At 47.3% G+C, this 16821-nt stretch overlaps 1 protein-coding gene across 2 annotated transcripts in view; it reads left to right on the top strand.

Moving 5' to 3' along the window:
- LOC137369695 (potassium voltage-gated channel subfamily H member 2-like) overlaps nt 1–16821 on the top strand; it is a 465677-nt gene that overhangs the window by 267196 nt on the left and 181660 nt on the right. For both annotated transcript variants that reach the window (XM_068031032.1, XM_068031033.1), the window contains 2 exons: nt 5518–5770; nt 7840–8033. In XM_068031032.1, the coding sequence (XP_067887133.1) occupies nt 5518–5770; nt 7840–8033 (447 nt within the window). The remainder of the gene's footprint in view (nt 1–5517; nt 5771–7839; nt 8034–16821) is intronic.

Here is a 16821-nt window from a genome sequence, read left to right as displayed (position 1 = left end):
GGGGACAACATTAGCAATTCTCCAGTCCTCCGGGACCTCACCCGTGTTTAAGGATGCTGCAAAGATATCTGTTAAGGCCCCAGCTATTTCCTCTCTCGCTTCCCACAGTAACCTGGGATAGATCCCATCCGGACCTGGGGACTTGTCCACCTTAATGCCTTTTAGAATACCCAACACTTCCTCCCTCCTTATGCCGACTTATCCATGCCAGTATATTACCCCCAATCCCATGCGCTTTAATTTTACACGCTAATCTCTTCTGTGGGACTTTGTCAAAAGCCTTCTGAAAGTCCAAATAAACCACATCCACTGGCTCCCCCTCATCAACTCTACTAGTTACATCCTCGAAGAATTCTAGTAGATTTGTCAAGCATGATTTCCCTTTCGTAAATCCATGCTAACTCTGTCCGAATCTACCACTGTTCTCCAAGTGCTCTGCTATAAAATCTTTGATAATGGACTCTAGAATTTTCCCCACTACCGACATCAGGCTGACTGGTCTATAATTCCCTGCTTTCTCTCTACCTCCCTTTTTAAATGGTAGGGTTACATTAGCTACGCTCCAATCTGTAGGATTGTTTGCCATTGCCTATCCACCGTCATCCCTTTCAGTAACGTTTCCCAATCCGTCATGGCCTACTCGCGCCTCATACCTTCGTAGTTTCCTTCACTGAGATTCAGGACCCTTGTCTCAGAATCAACTATGTCACTCTCCATCTTGATGAAGAATTCTATCATATTATGATCACTCATCCCCAAGGGGTCTCGCACCACTAGATTGTCAATTATTCCTCTCTCATTACACAATACCTTGTCTAGGATGGCCTGTTCTCTAGTTGGTTCCTCAACGTATTGGTCCAGAAAACCATCCCGTATACACTCCAAGAATTCCTCCTCTACGGTATTGTGACTAATTTGATTTGCCCAATCTATATACAGATTAATGTCACCCATAATTTTTCACTGTGTCCCTGTTTGATTCTGGCCCTTGATTTCTCTGTCTATCACTTTTCTTATTCCCCTTACTGTCTTTTGTTCTTGTCTTTGATCCCCCCCTCCTCTGACTCCTTGCAAAGGTTCCCATCCTCCTGCCATTTTAGTTTAAATTCTCCCCAATCACTCTAGCAAATACTCCCCCTAGGACATCAGTCCCAGTCCTGCCCAGGTATAACCCGTCCAGTTTGTACTGGTCCCACCTCCCCCAGAACCGGTCCCAATATCCCAGGAATCTAAAACCCTCCCCCTCACACCATCTCTTCAGCCACGTATTCATCTGATATATCCTGCTATTTCTACTCTGACTAACACGTGACACTGGTAGTAATCCTGAGATCACTATCTTTGAGGTCCTACTTTTCAACTTATTTACTAACTCCCTATATTCTGCTTTTCGGACCTCTTCCTTTTTTTTTAAACCCACGTCGTTTGTACCAATGTGTACCACGACCACTGGCTGTTCACCCTCCCCCTTCAGAATGTCCTGTAACCGCTCTGAGACATCCTTGACCCTAGCACCAGGGAGGCAACATACCATCCTGGAGTCTCTTTTGCGGCCACAGAAATGCCTATCTATTCCCCTTACAATTGAATCCCCTATAACTATTGCATTCCCACATTTCTTACCCCTCCCCTGTACAGCAGAGCCAACCGTTGTGCAACAAATTGGGCTGTTGCTGCTTTCCCCTGAGAGGCCATTCCCCCCAACATATCCAAAGCAGTATATCTGTTTTGCAGGGGAATAGCCACAGGAGATTCCTGCACTGCCTGCCTAGACCTCTTGCTCTGCCTGGTGGTCACCCATTCCTCTCCTGCCTGTGGGGTCTGAGCCTGCGGTGTGACCACCTCTCTATACGTGCTATCCACGATACTCTCTGCCTCGTGGATGCTCCACAGTGTCCCCAGCTGCCGCTCCAGCTCTGAAACCCGGGCTTCCAGGAGCTGCAGCTGGAGACACTTCCTGCACACATGCCGGTCCCGGGCACTGGAATTGTTCCCGGCTTCCGACATGGAGCACGAGGAGCACACCACGACTTTACGCTCTCCTGCCATGACTTAACCCTTTAAATTAAACCTTTTGGAAGGTGCTTCATATCAAATAATATCAATTACTCTCAGGCCCTTCTTCCCTGGTCCCCGTTACTACAGAACTCCCTGAAAAACACTACTCACCATATATGAAAGTAAACTGTAGACCTTTCTTACCTTAGTTACTAAGCCAGCTATTTAGAGCTCGTCCCTAACAGCAGTTACTCACCAACCAATCACCTTGCAACTTTCCTGTGATGTTACTGTTGATGTTTTGTTCAAACACTCCGGACTGTGTCTGTGTTTATCCTCTCCTTGGTCAGTGATTCTCCCCGCAGGTCCACTCCACTCCGCTCGGCTCCCGCAAGGTAAGTCTGTCAGAGAGGAATACTTCTTTTGGCAACTGCACAGTCACACTGTTTCCCTTCTTGGCAATAGCTGCGTATGGCTTGGGATAATATGGTGTATCCATCTTACTCAGACTCTCCCGTCTCAGCAATAGTTCATCAGCAGGCATCACATCAGACTGTCTAGCTCCCCTTCTGTGGTCTACATAAAACTTTGCAATCCCATTTTTCTCAGCATCATAATCTTGGACCACTTGATCAACTTTAATGTCCCTCAGCTCTGGTATCTTGGTGTGTATTTTGCATCCAAATAACAACTCAGCTGAGCTCTTCTCCATCGTGTGTAGTTGCTTTATACATGGCCACATATGACAACATCTCCTTCTAGTCTTTACCCTCAGCCCATTTCTCTCAGGATTGTTTTTTCTTTCCACTTCCCTATTTGCCTGTGGTCATTCAGGAGTTACTCTGCGATGATGAATACCTGTGACTTGCAATCTGCAAAGGTCTTTGAGATGAATTCTGGCCAACTGTTTGAATGCAAAGTGATTGGTAGACCACGTCTTGCAAATATTTCAGTCAATGCAAACACTGTATTCTCTGTCATTACCGTCTTCATTACCACATACTCATAATAATGGCTGTAATAGTCTACCACCACTAGTATGGACTCTCCTAATGGAAATGGACCTAAGAAGTCAACTGCTACATCCTCCCACAGTCCAGCTGGTAACAGTGTACTGTGTACTGCTTCTGGTGGATTGGTCTACTGACAAGTTGACATCCATGACATGTTTTGACAAACTGCTCCACATCTTTTGCATCCCTGGCCACCATACTCTGGTTCATATGTTTTGCTTCGTACCAGCCACTCCTAAGCGACCCTCATGAGCTAGCATCACTATTCTCGACCTAAGCTTTTATGGCACGATAAGTCTGTTACCTCTAAGAATACAGTTCCCAGTTGTGCACAGTTCATCTCGTATACCAATGTACACTCTGAAGGCCAATTCTCCCAGTTTCCAGCTTGGATTCTCTGTCTGATGTCATTCAATTCTGGATCTTTGTCTGACTCTCTATCAATCTCTCTAGTTGTCATTTCTCTGGGTGTAGCATGAACTGTCACAAACCACACGAATGATTCAGCTTCCTTCTCTAGTGAAGATCAGTGGGCAGCACAGTGGCACAGTGGTTAGCACCGCAGCCTCACAGCTCCAGCGACCTGGATTCAATTCTGGGTACTGCCTGTGTGGAGTTTGCAAGTTCTCCCTGTGACTGCCTGTGGGTTTTCACCTAAATAAATCAAATAAATCTGTGTGTTTGTCCTTCAGCTGACTCTATAATGTCTTGGTCAACCAGTTCCTTGATCTTTGCCTCAACATTCCCTCTCAGAGCAAAAGGTGTTCTGTGTCCAGGCTGAGCTACCGGCTTCACGTTCTCGTCAATGGTTTCTCTCACTTGCCAGTTGTGCAACTTCCCAATTCCTTGAAACCCTGACCCAAACTCCTCGTGAAACTCCGCATAGGATTTCACAGAATTCCCTTTCAATCCAATGTGTAGCCCCCCCAAGGCTTGGCCGGTTTCTCTGCTCAGAAGAGGCTCACCATCCTCCTCAATCACTACAAACTCTGCCTCCACACTCCGATCTCCAGCTCTCACACTCGCAGTGAAGTATCCAACAGTTTGAAGTGGGGTTTTAGAAATGTAAGGATAAATCTTTTTGACACCTTTTCGAGATGTGCACTTGATTCTCTTTCTCTTCAGTTCCTCTCACAGTGTTTTGCTGCTGACATTACTGTCACTGCCCGAATCTACAATAATGCTCACTTTAACACCCCCAACAATCACTGGAACTTTCTCATGGTTTCTTCCATTGACAGTAAACATGTATCCATGATTGCTATTCGTGTCCTCACTCACTGCATCTTCAACTCGTTTCACCGTTGTACCACTTCCATCTCTCTTTCCTTTACATGGTTTCCCAGGCTTCCCACTCTGTTCAAATTTGCTTCTGTACTTCTTGGCAAAATAGTCTCTGCCCCCACATTTTCTGCATGTCTTTCTCTTGGCAGGGCAGCAATCATCTCTTCCATAGTGCCCCAAGCTGCTACATCTGAAACACTCTGTCTCTCAGACTTTTGCTGTTTACAGTTACACGTACCTCGATTCTGTCCTGTCATTCGATTTTGTCGTGCCGATGATGGAAATGGGACCAAGTTTCATTCTGTGACCTTGTCCATCCACTACTTCCAATGCAGCCGCTAGCTTCAAAGTGTCATCCAACGGAAGTCCCCTCCTCTTCCCAGCAGCCTGCGTCTCAACTTATTCGACTTGCAATGTTGGACCACCTGACCCATTAATCCGATCCGTCGCAAGATAATTGTATCCATCTGACGCCTGCCTCAAATGAGTCACAAATTGGGCGACTGTTTCCCCGCTTTCTGTCTCATTTGATGGAAAACCTGCCTTTGGAATGAGACATTTGGCGTCACCAATGGTCCTTCAAAGCTTTCACTACATGTTCAGAATCCGCCTTTTCTCCCGTCTCAGGCAACATCTTGAAAGTCTCCCTCACTGACACGCCCACATTGAACAGCAGTAACAGCACTGTGCTTTCTGCACCTCCGTCACCCCATCCAAAAACAAAGCACAACTATCAGCACACACTTCAAACTCCTCCAGCCACACTTTCCATTTCACACTGACCGAACTGGTATCACCCGTCAGATCAAACGGCTCAATTTCCCAGACCACAGACATATCCGCTCCAGCAAATGCCATTACACAATCACGATGGGCCGAAGGGCCTGTTTCTGTGTTGTATAACTCTCCGACTCTATAAATAGCTCTGAATTTACCTCATTACCAATGTCACATCTCAGGCTGAAATGAATCACACTTTATTAGACGTCTGTAGAGTTCTGGTCACTGTTCTCACTACAGCAGCAGAAGCTTATCTGACCTAACAACAACCCCCAGGTCAGGTGTTTTCCCCAAAGCACAAAGCTACTTTCAGTTTCCCTTCCAATACTCAATACTCTAATACTCAAGCCCACACATACAATCATGACACCTCTCTGTCTCTGTTTCTCTCTCTGTGAGGCACTCACTCACATTCTGTCTCTCCTCTTCTTCCCCATTGCAGGTTTTAAAGGGATTTCCTGATTGTCTACAAGCAGATATCTGCCTGCACCTGAATCGCAGTCTTTTGCAACACTGCAAAGCTTTCAAAGGGGCCACGAAAGGCTGTCTGCGAGCCCTCGCAATGAAATTCAAAACCACACATGCCCCTCCAGGTGACACCCTGGTACATTCTGGAGATGTTCTCACTGCCCTTTACTTCACCTCTCGGGGTTCCATTGAGATCCTGCGAGCAGACATGGTGGTCGCCATTCTAGGTAAATGTTGCACACTTCTGCTGGAACTGGCTTGTATGTGTGTGTTTCTGCTGGGACTAGCTGGGGTGTGTGTGTCTGTTTCTGCTGGAGTTCTGAAACTGCCTGGTTTTGTGTGTGTATGCCTGTCTGTGGTTCTGCTGGTACTGGCTGAGGTCTGTGTGTATGTTTCTGCTGGAACTGGCTGCTGTGTCTGACTGCACATCTGTGTGTTTCTGCTGGAGTTCTGCTAGGGCGGGCTGGGGTGTATGTGTGTTTCTGCTGGAGTTCTGGAACTGCTGGTTGTGTGTGTGTCCATCTGTTTGTGGTTCTGCTGGGACTGGCTGAGGGTCTGGTGTATGTTTCTGCTGGGACTGGCTGCTGTGCATGTCTGTGTGTGTTTCTGCTGGAGTTCTGCTGAGACTGGCTGGGGTGTGTGTGTGTGTTTCTGCTGGAGTTCTGGAACTGCCTGGTTGTGTGTGTGTCTGTCTGTTTGTGGTTCTGCTGGGACTGGCTGAGGGTCTGGTGTATGTTTCTGCTGGAACTGGCTGCTGTGTCTGACTGCACATCTGTGTGTTTCTGCTGGAGTTCTGCTAGGGCGGGCTGGGGTGTATGTGTGTTTCTGCTGGAGTTCTGGAACTGCTGGTTGTGTGTGTGTCTGTCTGTTTGTGGTTCTGCTGGGACTGGCTGAGGGTCTGGTGTATGTTTCTGCTGGGACTGGCTGCTGTGCATGTCTGTGTGTGTTTCTGCTGGAGTTCTGCTGAGACTGGCTGGGGTGTGTGTGTGTGTTTCTGCTGGAGTTCTGGAACTGCTTGGTTGTGTGTGTGTCTGTCTGTTTGTGGTTCTGCTGGGACTGGCTGAGGGTCTGGTGTATGTTTCTGCTGGGACTGGCTGCTGTGCATGTCTGTGTGTGTTTCTGCTGAGACTGGCTGGGGTGTGTGTGTGTGTGTTTCTGCTGGGATTGGCTGGGGGTATGTGTGTTTCTCTGCTGGGGTTGTGGGACTGGCTGGTTGTGTGACTGTGTGCATTTCTACTGAGACTAGATTTAGCAGATATTGATTGAGTATTGCTGAAAATCGAGACATTTTGTTGAAGCTTTTCGACTTGCACTCAGCAGGACAATCCACAAGAATAACCAATGTAAGGAAAAGCAACTAAAATTGTATGAGAAGAGTGTATTGGTTGGCAAGTGGACTCTGATTGGTAGAGGCGTTGCCATGGAGAATGCACCAGTTTACATTGACTGACAGCTGCCAAACTTTGTTTGAAATTTAAACCAGGCAGCTTGACTGTGATTGGTCAAGGCATTGCACTGAGGAATGAGCCAGCGAATGGCTGTCACTTATTTTGTTTCGCTGAAACAAGCGCAATGTTTATACATATTCTTTCTGTCTGCAAAGAACAGGGCCCCTGTGTATTAATATATGTAGTTTTCAGTACGTGCAAATGTGCCACACTGCGAGCCCGACTGAAAATCTTAAATTGGTTGTCAACATAATTCTTAGCACATTGAGGATTATTTAGCAAATGCTGTCCAATCACAGAATTACATCTGATGTTGGACATTGTGTTGGGTATGGCCTGTACCTTTTGCTCATTGTGAACAGCAGAAGGACATGTTGTTTGATATGATCCTCCGGTCTTGGGATGTGCAGCCGATGTACTGAGCCTCACACTGACACTGAAACTCAAAGATCACATTATTCATGGCAGATACTAAACTTTCCTGCTCAAGTCCTGCAATGGGATTTGAACCTGGAACCTTGTGACTCAGGGGAGAGAATGCTGCCCACTGAGCCACGGCTGACAGGCGGACTGCTCCTGATTTACCCCATGGCCTCTGACCACTGACTGACTGCTCAACCATCCTGCCCATCCCCCAGGCCCCCCCTATCAGGACTGCTTTCAGTTACCCCCCTCCCGCACTTCCCCCTCCCCCACAGGCTTAAAGTGCGTACTCAGCCATAATGCCCTCTATGGCCGAATAGCCATTGGTATTCATCAAGTTGCACAAGTGGCTGCAGCTCATTGCCAAAAGCTCACTCTCCTTGCCAGAAAGATTTATGTGACTTCTGTTTCCTATTCATTTCCAGGTAAGAATGACATCTTTGGGGAACCAATCAACTTGTATGCACGGCCGGGGAAGTCGAACGCGGATGTGCGAGCGTTAACCTACTGTGACCTGCACAAAATCCAGCGAGAGGACCTACTGGAGGTGCTGGACATGTACCCAGAATTCTCTGACCACTTCTGGTCCAACCTGGAGATCACGTTTAACCTCCGCGATGTGAGTACTGAGTGTGTAAAATCAACAGCGTGCAGTTAGTGAGCAACGAGAGTCAGCAGTTAATCCATGGGATGTGTGGACCAAATGCACCTTAACTTGGTTGCCCAAAGTGTAACTCAATAGTGGAACAGGTGAATAGATGGTTTACAGACGGGTCAACCGATAATCAACTTTCTTTCACCTTCCAGATCGTCCCAAGCAGGTGCTGTAATTTACAGACTGATGGACGAATCAGATAGGCAGAATAACACAGATGCAACATTCATTATTCATTCATGTGATGTGGGTGTCACTGGCCAGGCCAGCATTTATTGCCCATCCCTAATTGCCCTTGAGAAGGTGGTGGTGAGCTGCCTTCTTGAACCGCTGCAGTCCATTTGGGGTAGGTACACCCACAGTGCTGTTAGGAAGGGAGTTCCAGGATTTTGACCCAGTGACAGTGAAGGAACGGCGATATAGTTCCAAGTCAGGATGGTGTGTGACTTGGATGGGAACTTGCAGGTGGTGGTGTTCCCATGCATCTATTTGTTTATTTTTAAAATTATATTTAGAGATACAGCACTGAAACAGGCCCTTTGGCCCACCGAGTCTGTGCCGACCAACAACCACCCATTTATACGAATCTGATGTTGATCCCATATTCCCTACCACATCCCCACAATTCTCCTACCTACACTAGGGGCAATTTACAATGGCCAATTTACCTATCAACCTGCAAGTCTTTGGCTGTGGGAGGAAACTGGAACACCCGGCAGAAACCCGCACGGTCACAGGGAGAACTTACAAACTCCGCAGAGGCAGTACCCAGAACTGAACCCGGGTCGCTGGAGCTGTGAGGCTGCGGTGCTAACCACTGTGCTGCCAACCACTGTGCTGCCCTTGTCTTTCTAGGTGGTAGAGGTTGCAGGTTTGGAAGGTGCTGTCGAAGGAGCCTTGGTGCATTGCTGCAGTGCATCTTGTAGATGGTACACACTGCTGCCACTGTGCGTCGGTGGTGGAGGGAGTGAATGTTTGTTGATGGGGTGTCAATCAAGCGGGCTGCTTTGTCCTGGATGGTGTCGAGCTTCTTGAGTGTTCTTGGAGCTGCACCCATCCAGGCAAGTGGAGAGTATTCCATCACACTCCTGACTTGTGCCTTGTAGATGGTGGACAGGCTTTGGGGAGTCAGGAGGTGAGTTACTCGCCTCAGGATTCCTAGCCTCTGACCTGCTCTTGTAGCCACTGTATTTATATGGCTACTCCAGTTCAGTTTCTGGTCAATGGTAGCCCCTAGGATGCTGATAGTGGGGGATTCAGTGATGGTAATGTCGTTGAATGTCAAGGGGAGACGTTAGATTCTCTCTTGTTGGAGATGGTCATTGCCTGGCACTTGTGTGGCACGAATGTTAGTTGCCACTTATCAGCCCAAGCCTGAATATTGTCCAAGTCGACATGGAAAACTTCGGTATCTGAGGAGCCATGAATGGTGCTGAACATTGTACAATCATCAGTGAGCATCCCCACTTAGGATATTATGATTGAAAGAAGGTCATTGATGAAGCAGCTGAAGATAGTTGGGCCTGAGGAACTCCTGCAGTGATGTCCTGGATCTGAGATGATTGACCTCCAACAACCACAATCATTTTCCTTTGTGCTTTCATTGACTCCAGTTTTGCTCGGGCTCCTTGATGCCACACTTCGTCAAATGCTGCCTTGATGTCAAGGGCAGTGTAGGGTGGTACTTAAAAAGTAATGAGGAGAGCGAAGGGGGACATGAAAAAACAATGGCGGGCAAGATAAAGGAAAATCCTAAGGTGTTTTACAGGTATATTAAGGGTAAGAGGATAACCAGGGAAAGAGTAGGGCCCATTAGGGACCAAAGTGGCAATCTGTGTGTGGAGCTGGAGGATATAGGTGAGGTTTTAAATGCTTACTTTTCATCTGTGTTCACGATGGAGAAGGTACAATGTAGGTGTAGAGATCAGGGAGGGGGAATGTGATATACTTGAATGTATTAGCATTGAAAGGGAGGAAATATTAGATGTTTTAGTGGGTTTAAAAGTGGATAAATCCCCAGGCCCAGATGAGATGTATCCCAGGCTGTTATGTGAGGCAAGGGAGGAGATAGCAGGGGCTCTGACACAAATTTTCAAATCCTCTCTGACCACAGGAGAGGTACCAGAGGACTGGAGGACAGCAAATGTGGTACCATTATTCAAGAAGGGTAGCAGGGATAAACCAGGTGATTACAGGCCGGTAAGTCTAACATCAGTGGTTGGGAAACTATTGGAAAAAATTCTGAGGGACAGGATTAATCTCCACTTGGAGAGGTAGGGATTAATCAAAGATAGTCAGCATGGCTTTGTCAGGAGGAGATCGTGTCTAACTAACTTGACTGAATTTTTCGAGGAGGTGACTAAATGTGTAGTTGAGGGTAAAGCAGTAGATGTAGTCTACATGGACTTCAGTCAGGCTTTTGATAAGATCCTGCATGGGAGATTGGCTAAGAAGGTAGGTAGATGGGTTACCGTCAGGGGAAGGAGAGGGAACCAGCAGGCAGTGCAGGGATCCCCTGTGGCCGTTTCCCTCAACAACAGGTATACCGTTTTGGATACTGTTGCGGGGGACGACTTACCAGGGGTAAGCAATGGGATACAGGTCTCTGGCACAGAGTCTGTCCCTGTTGCTCAGAAGGGAAGGGGGAAGAGGGGCAGAGCATTAGTCATTGGGGACTCCATAGTTAGGGGAACAGATAGGAGGTTCTGTGGGAACGAGAGAGACTCACGGTTGGTGTTTTGCCTCCCAGGTGCCAGGGTTCGTGATGTCTCGGATCGTGTTTTTGGGATCCTTAAGGGGGAGGGGGAGCAGCCCCAAGTCGTGGTCCACATAGGCACCAACGACCTAGGTAGGAAGAGAGATGGGGATTTAAGGCAGAAATTCAGGGAGCTAGGGTGGAAGCTTAGAGCGAGAATAAACAGAGTTGTTATCTCTGGGTTGTTGCCCGTGCCACGTGCTAGCGAAGCGAGGAATAGGGAGAGAGAGGAGTTGAACACGTGGCTGCAGGGATGGTGTAGGAGGGAGGGTTTTGGTTTCCTGGATAATTGGGGCTCTTTCTGGGGTAGGTGGGACCTCTACAAACAGGATGGTCTTCACCTGAACCAGAGGGGTACCAATATCCTGGGGGGGGAGATTTGCTGGTGCTCTTCAGGGGGGTTTATACTAATTCAGCAGGGTAATGGGAACCTAAATTGTAGTTCCAGTGTACAGGATGTTGAGAGTAGTGAGGTCAGGGATAAGGTTACAAGGACGCAAGAGGGCACTGGCAAGCAAGAACTTGGTTTAAAGTGTGTCTACTTCAACGCCAGGAGCATCCGGAATAAGGTGGGTGAGCTTGCAGCATGGGTTGGTACCTGGGATCTCGATGTAGTGGCCATTTCGGAGACATGGGTAGAGCAGGGGCAGGAATGGATGTTGCAGGTTCCGGGATTTAGATGTTTCAGTAAGAACAGAGAAGAGGGTAAAAGAGAGGGGGGTGTGGCATTGTTAATCAAGGAGAGTATTACAGCGACAGAAAGGACGTTTGAGGACTCGTCTACTGAGGTAGTATGGGCCGAGGTTAGAAACAGGAGAGGTGAGGTCACCCTGTTGGGAGTTTTCTATAGACCTCCGAATAGTTCCAGAGATGTAGAGGAAAGGATAGCGAAGATGATTCTCGACAGGAGCGAGAGTAACAGGGTAGTGGTTATGGGGGACTTTAACTTTCCAAATATTGACTGGAGTACTTTAGATGGGTCAGTTTTTGTCCAGTGTGTGCAGGAGGGTTTTCTGACACAGTATGTAGACAGGCCAACCAGGGGCGATGCCACATTGGATTTGGTACTGGGAAATGAACCCGGCCAGGTGTTAGATTTAGATGTAGGTGAGCACTTTGGCGATAGTGATCACAATTCGGTTAAGTTTACCTTAGCGATGGGGAGGGACAGGTATATACTGCAGGGCAAGAATTATAGCTGGGGGAAAGGAAATTATGATGCGAGTAGGCAAGATTTAGGATGCATAGGATGGGGAAGGAAACTGCAGGGGATGGGCACAATCGAAATGTGGAGCTTATTCAAGGAGCAGCTACTGCGTGTCCTTGATGAGTATGTACCTGTCAGGCAGGGAGGAAGTTGTCGAGCGAGGGAGCCGTGGTTTACTAAAGAAGTTGAAGCGCTTGTCAAGAGGAAGAAGAAGGCTTATGTTAGGATGAGACGTGAAGGCTCAGTTAGGGCGCTTGAGAGTTACAAGCTAGCCAGGAAAGATCTAAAGGGAGAGCTGAGAAGAGCAAGGAGAGGACACGAGAAGTCATTGGCGGATAGGATCAAGGAAAGCCCGAAGGCTTTCTATAGGTATATCAGGAATAAAAGAATGACTAGAGTTAGATTAGGGCCAATCAAGGATAGTAGTGGGAAGTTGTGTGTGGAATCAGAGGAGATAGGGGAAGCGTTAAATGAATATTTTTCGTCAGTATTTACAGTAGAGAAAGAAAATGTTGTCGCGGAGAACACTGAGATTCAGACTACTAGGCTAGATGGGATTGAGGTTCACAAGGAGGAGGTGTTAGCAATTTTGGAAAGTGTGAAAATAGATAAGTCCCCTGGGCCAGATGGGATATATCCCAAGATTCTCTGGGAAGCCAGGGAGGAGATTGCAGAGCCTTTGTCCTTGATCTTTATGTCGTCTATGTCGACAGGAATAGTGCCGGAAGACTGGAGGATAGCAAATGTTGTCCCCTTGTTCAAGAAGGGGAGTAGAGACAGCCCTGGTAATTATAGACCTGTGAGCCTTACTTCGGTTGTGGGTAAAATGTTGGAAAAGGTTATAAGAGATAGGATTTATAATCATCTTGAAAAGAATAAGTTCATTAGAGATAGTCAGCACGGTTTTGTGAAGGGTAGGTCATGCCTCACAAACCTTATTGAGTTTTTCGAGAAGGTGACCAAACAGGTGGATGAGGGTAAAGCAGTGGATGTGGTGTATCTGGATTTCAGTAAGGCGTTTGATAAGGTTCCCCACGGTAGGCTATTGCAGAAAATATGGAAGTATGGGGTTGAAGGTGATTTAGAGCTTTGGATCAGAAATTGGCTAGCTGAAAGAAGACAGAGGGTGGTGGTTGATGGCAAATGTTCATCCTGGAGTTTAGTTACTAGTGGTGTACCGCAAGGATCTGTTTTGGGGCCACTGCTGTTTGTCATTTTTATAAATGACCTGGATGAGGGTGGGTTAGTAAATTTGCGGATGACACGAAGGTCGGTGGAGTTGTGGATAGTGCCGAAGGATGTTGTAGGGTACAGAGGGACATAGATAGGCTACAGAGCTGGGCTGAGAGATGGCAAATGGAGTTTAATGCGGAAAGGTGTGAGGTGATTCACTTTGGAAGGAGTAACAGGATTGCAGAGTACTGGGCTAATGGGAAGATTCTTGGTCGTGTAGATGAACAGAGAGATCTTGGTGTCCAGGTACATAAATCCCTGAAAGTTGCTAACCAGGTTAATAGGGCTGTAAAGAAGGCATATGGTGTGTTAGCTTTTACTAGTAGGGGGATCGAGTTTCGGAGCCACGAGGTCATGCTGCAGCTGTACAAAACTCTGGTGCGGCCGCACCTGGAGTATTGCGTGCAGTTCTGGTCACCGCATTTTAGGAAGGATGTGGAAGCTTTGGAAAGGGTGCAGAGGAGATTTACTAGGATGTTGCCTGGTATGGAGGGAAGGTCTTACGAGGAAAGGCTGAGGGACTTGAGGTTGTTTTCGTTAGAGAGAAGGAGGAGGAGAGGTGACTTAATAGAGACATATAAGATAATCAGAGGGTTAGATAGGGTGGATAGTGAGAGTCTTTTTCCTCGGATGGTGATGGCAAACACGAGGGGACATAGCTTTAAGTTGAGGGGTGATAGATATAGGACAGATGTGAGAGGTAGTTTCTTTACTCAGAGAGTAGTAGGGGTGTGGAATGCCCTGCCTGCAACAGTAGTAGACTCGCTAACTTTAAGGGCATTTAAGTGGTCATTGGATAGACATATGGATGAAAATGGAATAGTGTAGGTCAGATGGTTTCACAGGTCGGCGCAACATCGAGGGCCGAAGGGCCTGTACTGCGCTGTAATGTTCTAATTCTAATTCTAAGGTAAGAGCCCACGGGATCCAGGGCAATTTGGCAAATTGGATCCAAAATTGGCTTCGTGGTCGGAGGCAGAGGGTGATGGTCGAGGGCTGTTTTTGCGATTGGAAGCCTGTGACCAGTGGTGTACCACAGGGATTGGTGCTGGGACCCTTTCTGTTTGTAGTGTATATTAATGATTTAGGCATGAATATAGGAGGTATGATCAGTAAGTTTGCAGATGACATGAAAATTGGTGGTGGTGTAAATAGTGAGGAGGAAAGCCTTAGATTACAGGATGATATAGATGGGCTGGTAAGATGGGCGGAGCTGTGGCAAATGGAATTTAATCCTCAGAAGTGTGAGGTGATGCATTTTGGGAGGACTAACAAGACAAGGGAATATACAATGGATGGTCGGACCCTAGGAAGTACTGAAGGTCAGAGGGATCTTGGTGAACTTGTCCATCGATCACTGAAGGCAGCAGCACAGGTAGATAAGGTGGTTAGGAAGGCATCTGGGATACTTGTCTTTATTAGCTGAGGCATAGAATATAAGAGCAGGGAGGTTATGATGGAGCTGTATAAAATGCTAATTAGGCCACAGCTGGAGTACTGTGTACAGTTCTGGGCACCACACTATAGGAAGGATGTGATTGCACTGGAGAGGGTGCAGAGGAGATTCACTGTGATGTTGCCTGGGCTGGAGCATTTCAGCTATGAAGAGAGACTGAAAAGGCTAAGGTTGTTTTCCTTAGAGCAGAGAAGGCTGAGGGGGGGACCTGATTGAGGTATACAAAATTATGAGGGGCATTGTTAGGTTAGATAGGAAGAAACTTTTTCCCTTAGCAGAGGGGTCAATAACCAGGGGGCATAGATTTAAGGTGAGGGGTTGGAGGTTTAGAGGGAAAAAATTTTCGCCCAGAGGGTGGTTGGAATCTGGTACACACTGCCTGAAGAGGTGGTAGAGGCAGGAACCCTCACAACATTTAAGAAGTATTTAGATGAGCACTTGAAACACCATAGCATACAAGGCTACTGGCCAAGTGCTGGAAAATGGGATTAGAATGGTTGGGTGCTGGATGACCGGCACAGACACGATGGGCCGAAGGGCCTGTTTCTGTGCTGTATAACTCTATGACTATGACTTTATGATTCTCACCTCACCTCTTGAGTTCAGCTCTTTTTCCCATGTTTGAACCAAGTCTGTAATGAGGTCAGGAGCTGAGTGGCCCTGGTGGAACCTAAACTGATCGTCACTGAGCAGGTTATTGCTAAGCAGGTGTCGCTTGATAGCACTGTCGACAACACCTTCCATCACTTTACTGATGATCTGTTGGGGTGGTAATTGGCCGGGTTGGACTTGTCCTGCTTTGTGTGTACAGGACATACCTGGGCAATTTTCCACATTGCCGGGTAGATGCCAGTGTTGTAGCTGTGCTGGAACAGCTTGGTTAGGGACGCGGCAAGTTCTGGAACACAGGTCTTCAGTACTATTGCTGGAATATTGTCAGGGCCCATAGCCTTTGCAGTATCCTGTGCCTTCAGTCGTTTCTTGATATCACATGAAATGAATCGAATTGGCTGAAGTCTGGCATCTGTGATGCTGGGGACTTCAGGAGGAGGCCAAGATGGATCATCAACTCGGCACTTCTGGCTGAAGACGAATAAACAAAGAACAAAGAACAGTACAGCACAGCAACAGTCCATTCGCCCCTCTAAGCCTGCGCCGATCTTGATGCCTGCCTAACCTAAAACTTACTGCTCTTCCAGGGTCTGTATGCAAATGTCCGTCTGAATGCAAATGCTTCAGCTTTATCTTTTGCACTGATGTACTGGGCTCCCCCATCATTGAGGATGGGGATATTTGTGGAGCCACCTCCTCCAGTTAGTTGTTTAATTGTCCACCACCATTCACGGTTGGATGTGGCAGGACTGCAGAGCTTCGATCTGATCCGTTGGTTATGGGATCGCTTAGCTCTGTCTATCGCATGCTGCTTATGCAGTTTGGCACGCATCTGTATGGGTGGAGCTATGAATCTCTTCTCATCTCAGTCCTAAATGGCTTACCCCTTATCCTTAGACTGTGACCCCTGGTCCTGGACTCACCCAGCCATCGGGAACATCCTTCCTACATCTAGTCTGTCCAGTCCTGTTAGGATTTTGTAGGTTTCGATAAGATCCCCTCTCATTCTTCTAGACTCTAGTGAATACAAGCCTAATCGACCCAATCTCTCTTCATACGTCAGTCCTGCCATCCCAGGAATCAGTCTGGTGAACCTTCGCTGCACTCCCTCCATAGCAAGAACATCCTTCTTCAGATAAGGAGACCAAAACTGCACACAATGCTCAAGGTGTGGCCTCACCAAGACCTTGTATAATGGCAGCAAGACATCCCTGCTCCTGTACTCGAATCCTCTCGCTATGAAGACCAACATACCATTTGCCTTCTTAACTGCCTGATGCACCTGCATGCTTACTTTCAGTGACTGGTGCACAAGATAATATTCTGCCTTTCTGTTTTTCTGTTTTTGCCACCAAAATGGATAACCTCACATTTATCTACATTATACTGCATCTGCCATGTATTTGCCCACTCACTGAACTTGTCCAAATCACACTGGAGCTTCTCTGCATCCTCCTCACAGCTCACACTCCCACCCAGCTTTGTGTTG

Source organism: Heterodontus francisci, chromosome 5, assembly GCF_036365525.1.
Source record: "Heterodontus francisci isolate sHetFra1 chromosome 5, sHetFra1.hap1, whole genome shotgun sequence".
NCBI lineage: Eukaryota > Metazoa > Chordata > Chondrichthyes > Heterodontiformes > Heterodontidae > Heterodontus > Heterodontus francisci.
The sequence above is the reverse complement of the archived record's forward strand: the minus strand, read 5'-3'. Positions and strand labels throughout refer to the sequence as shown.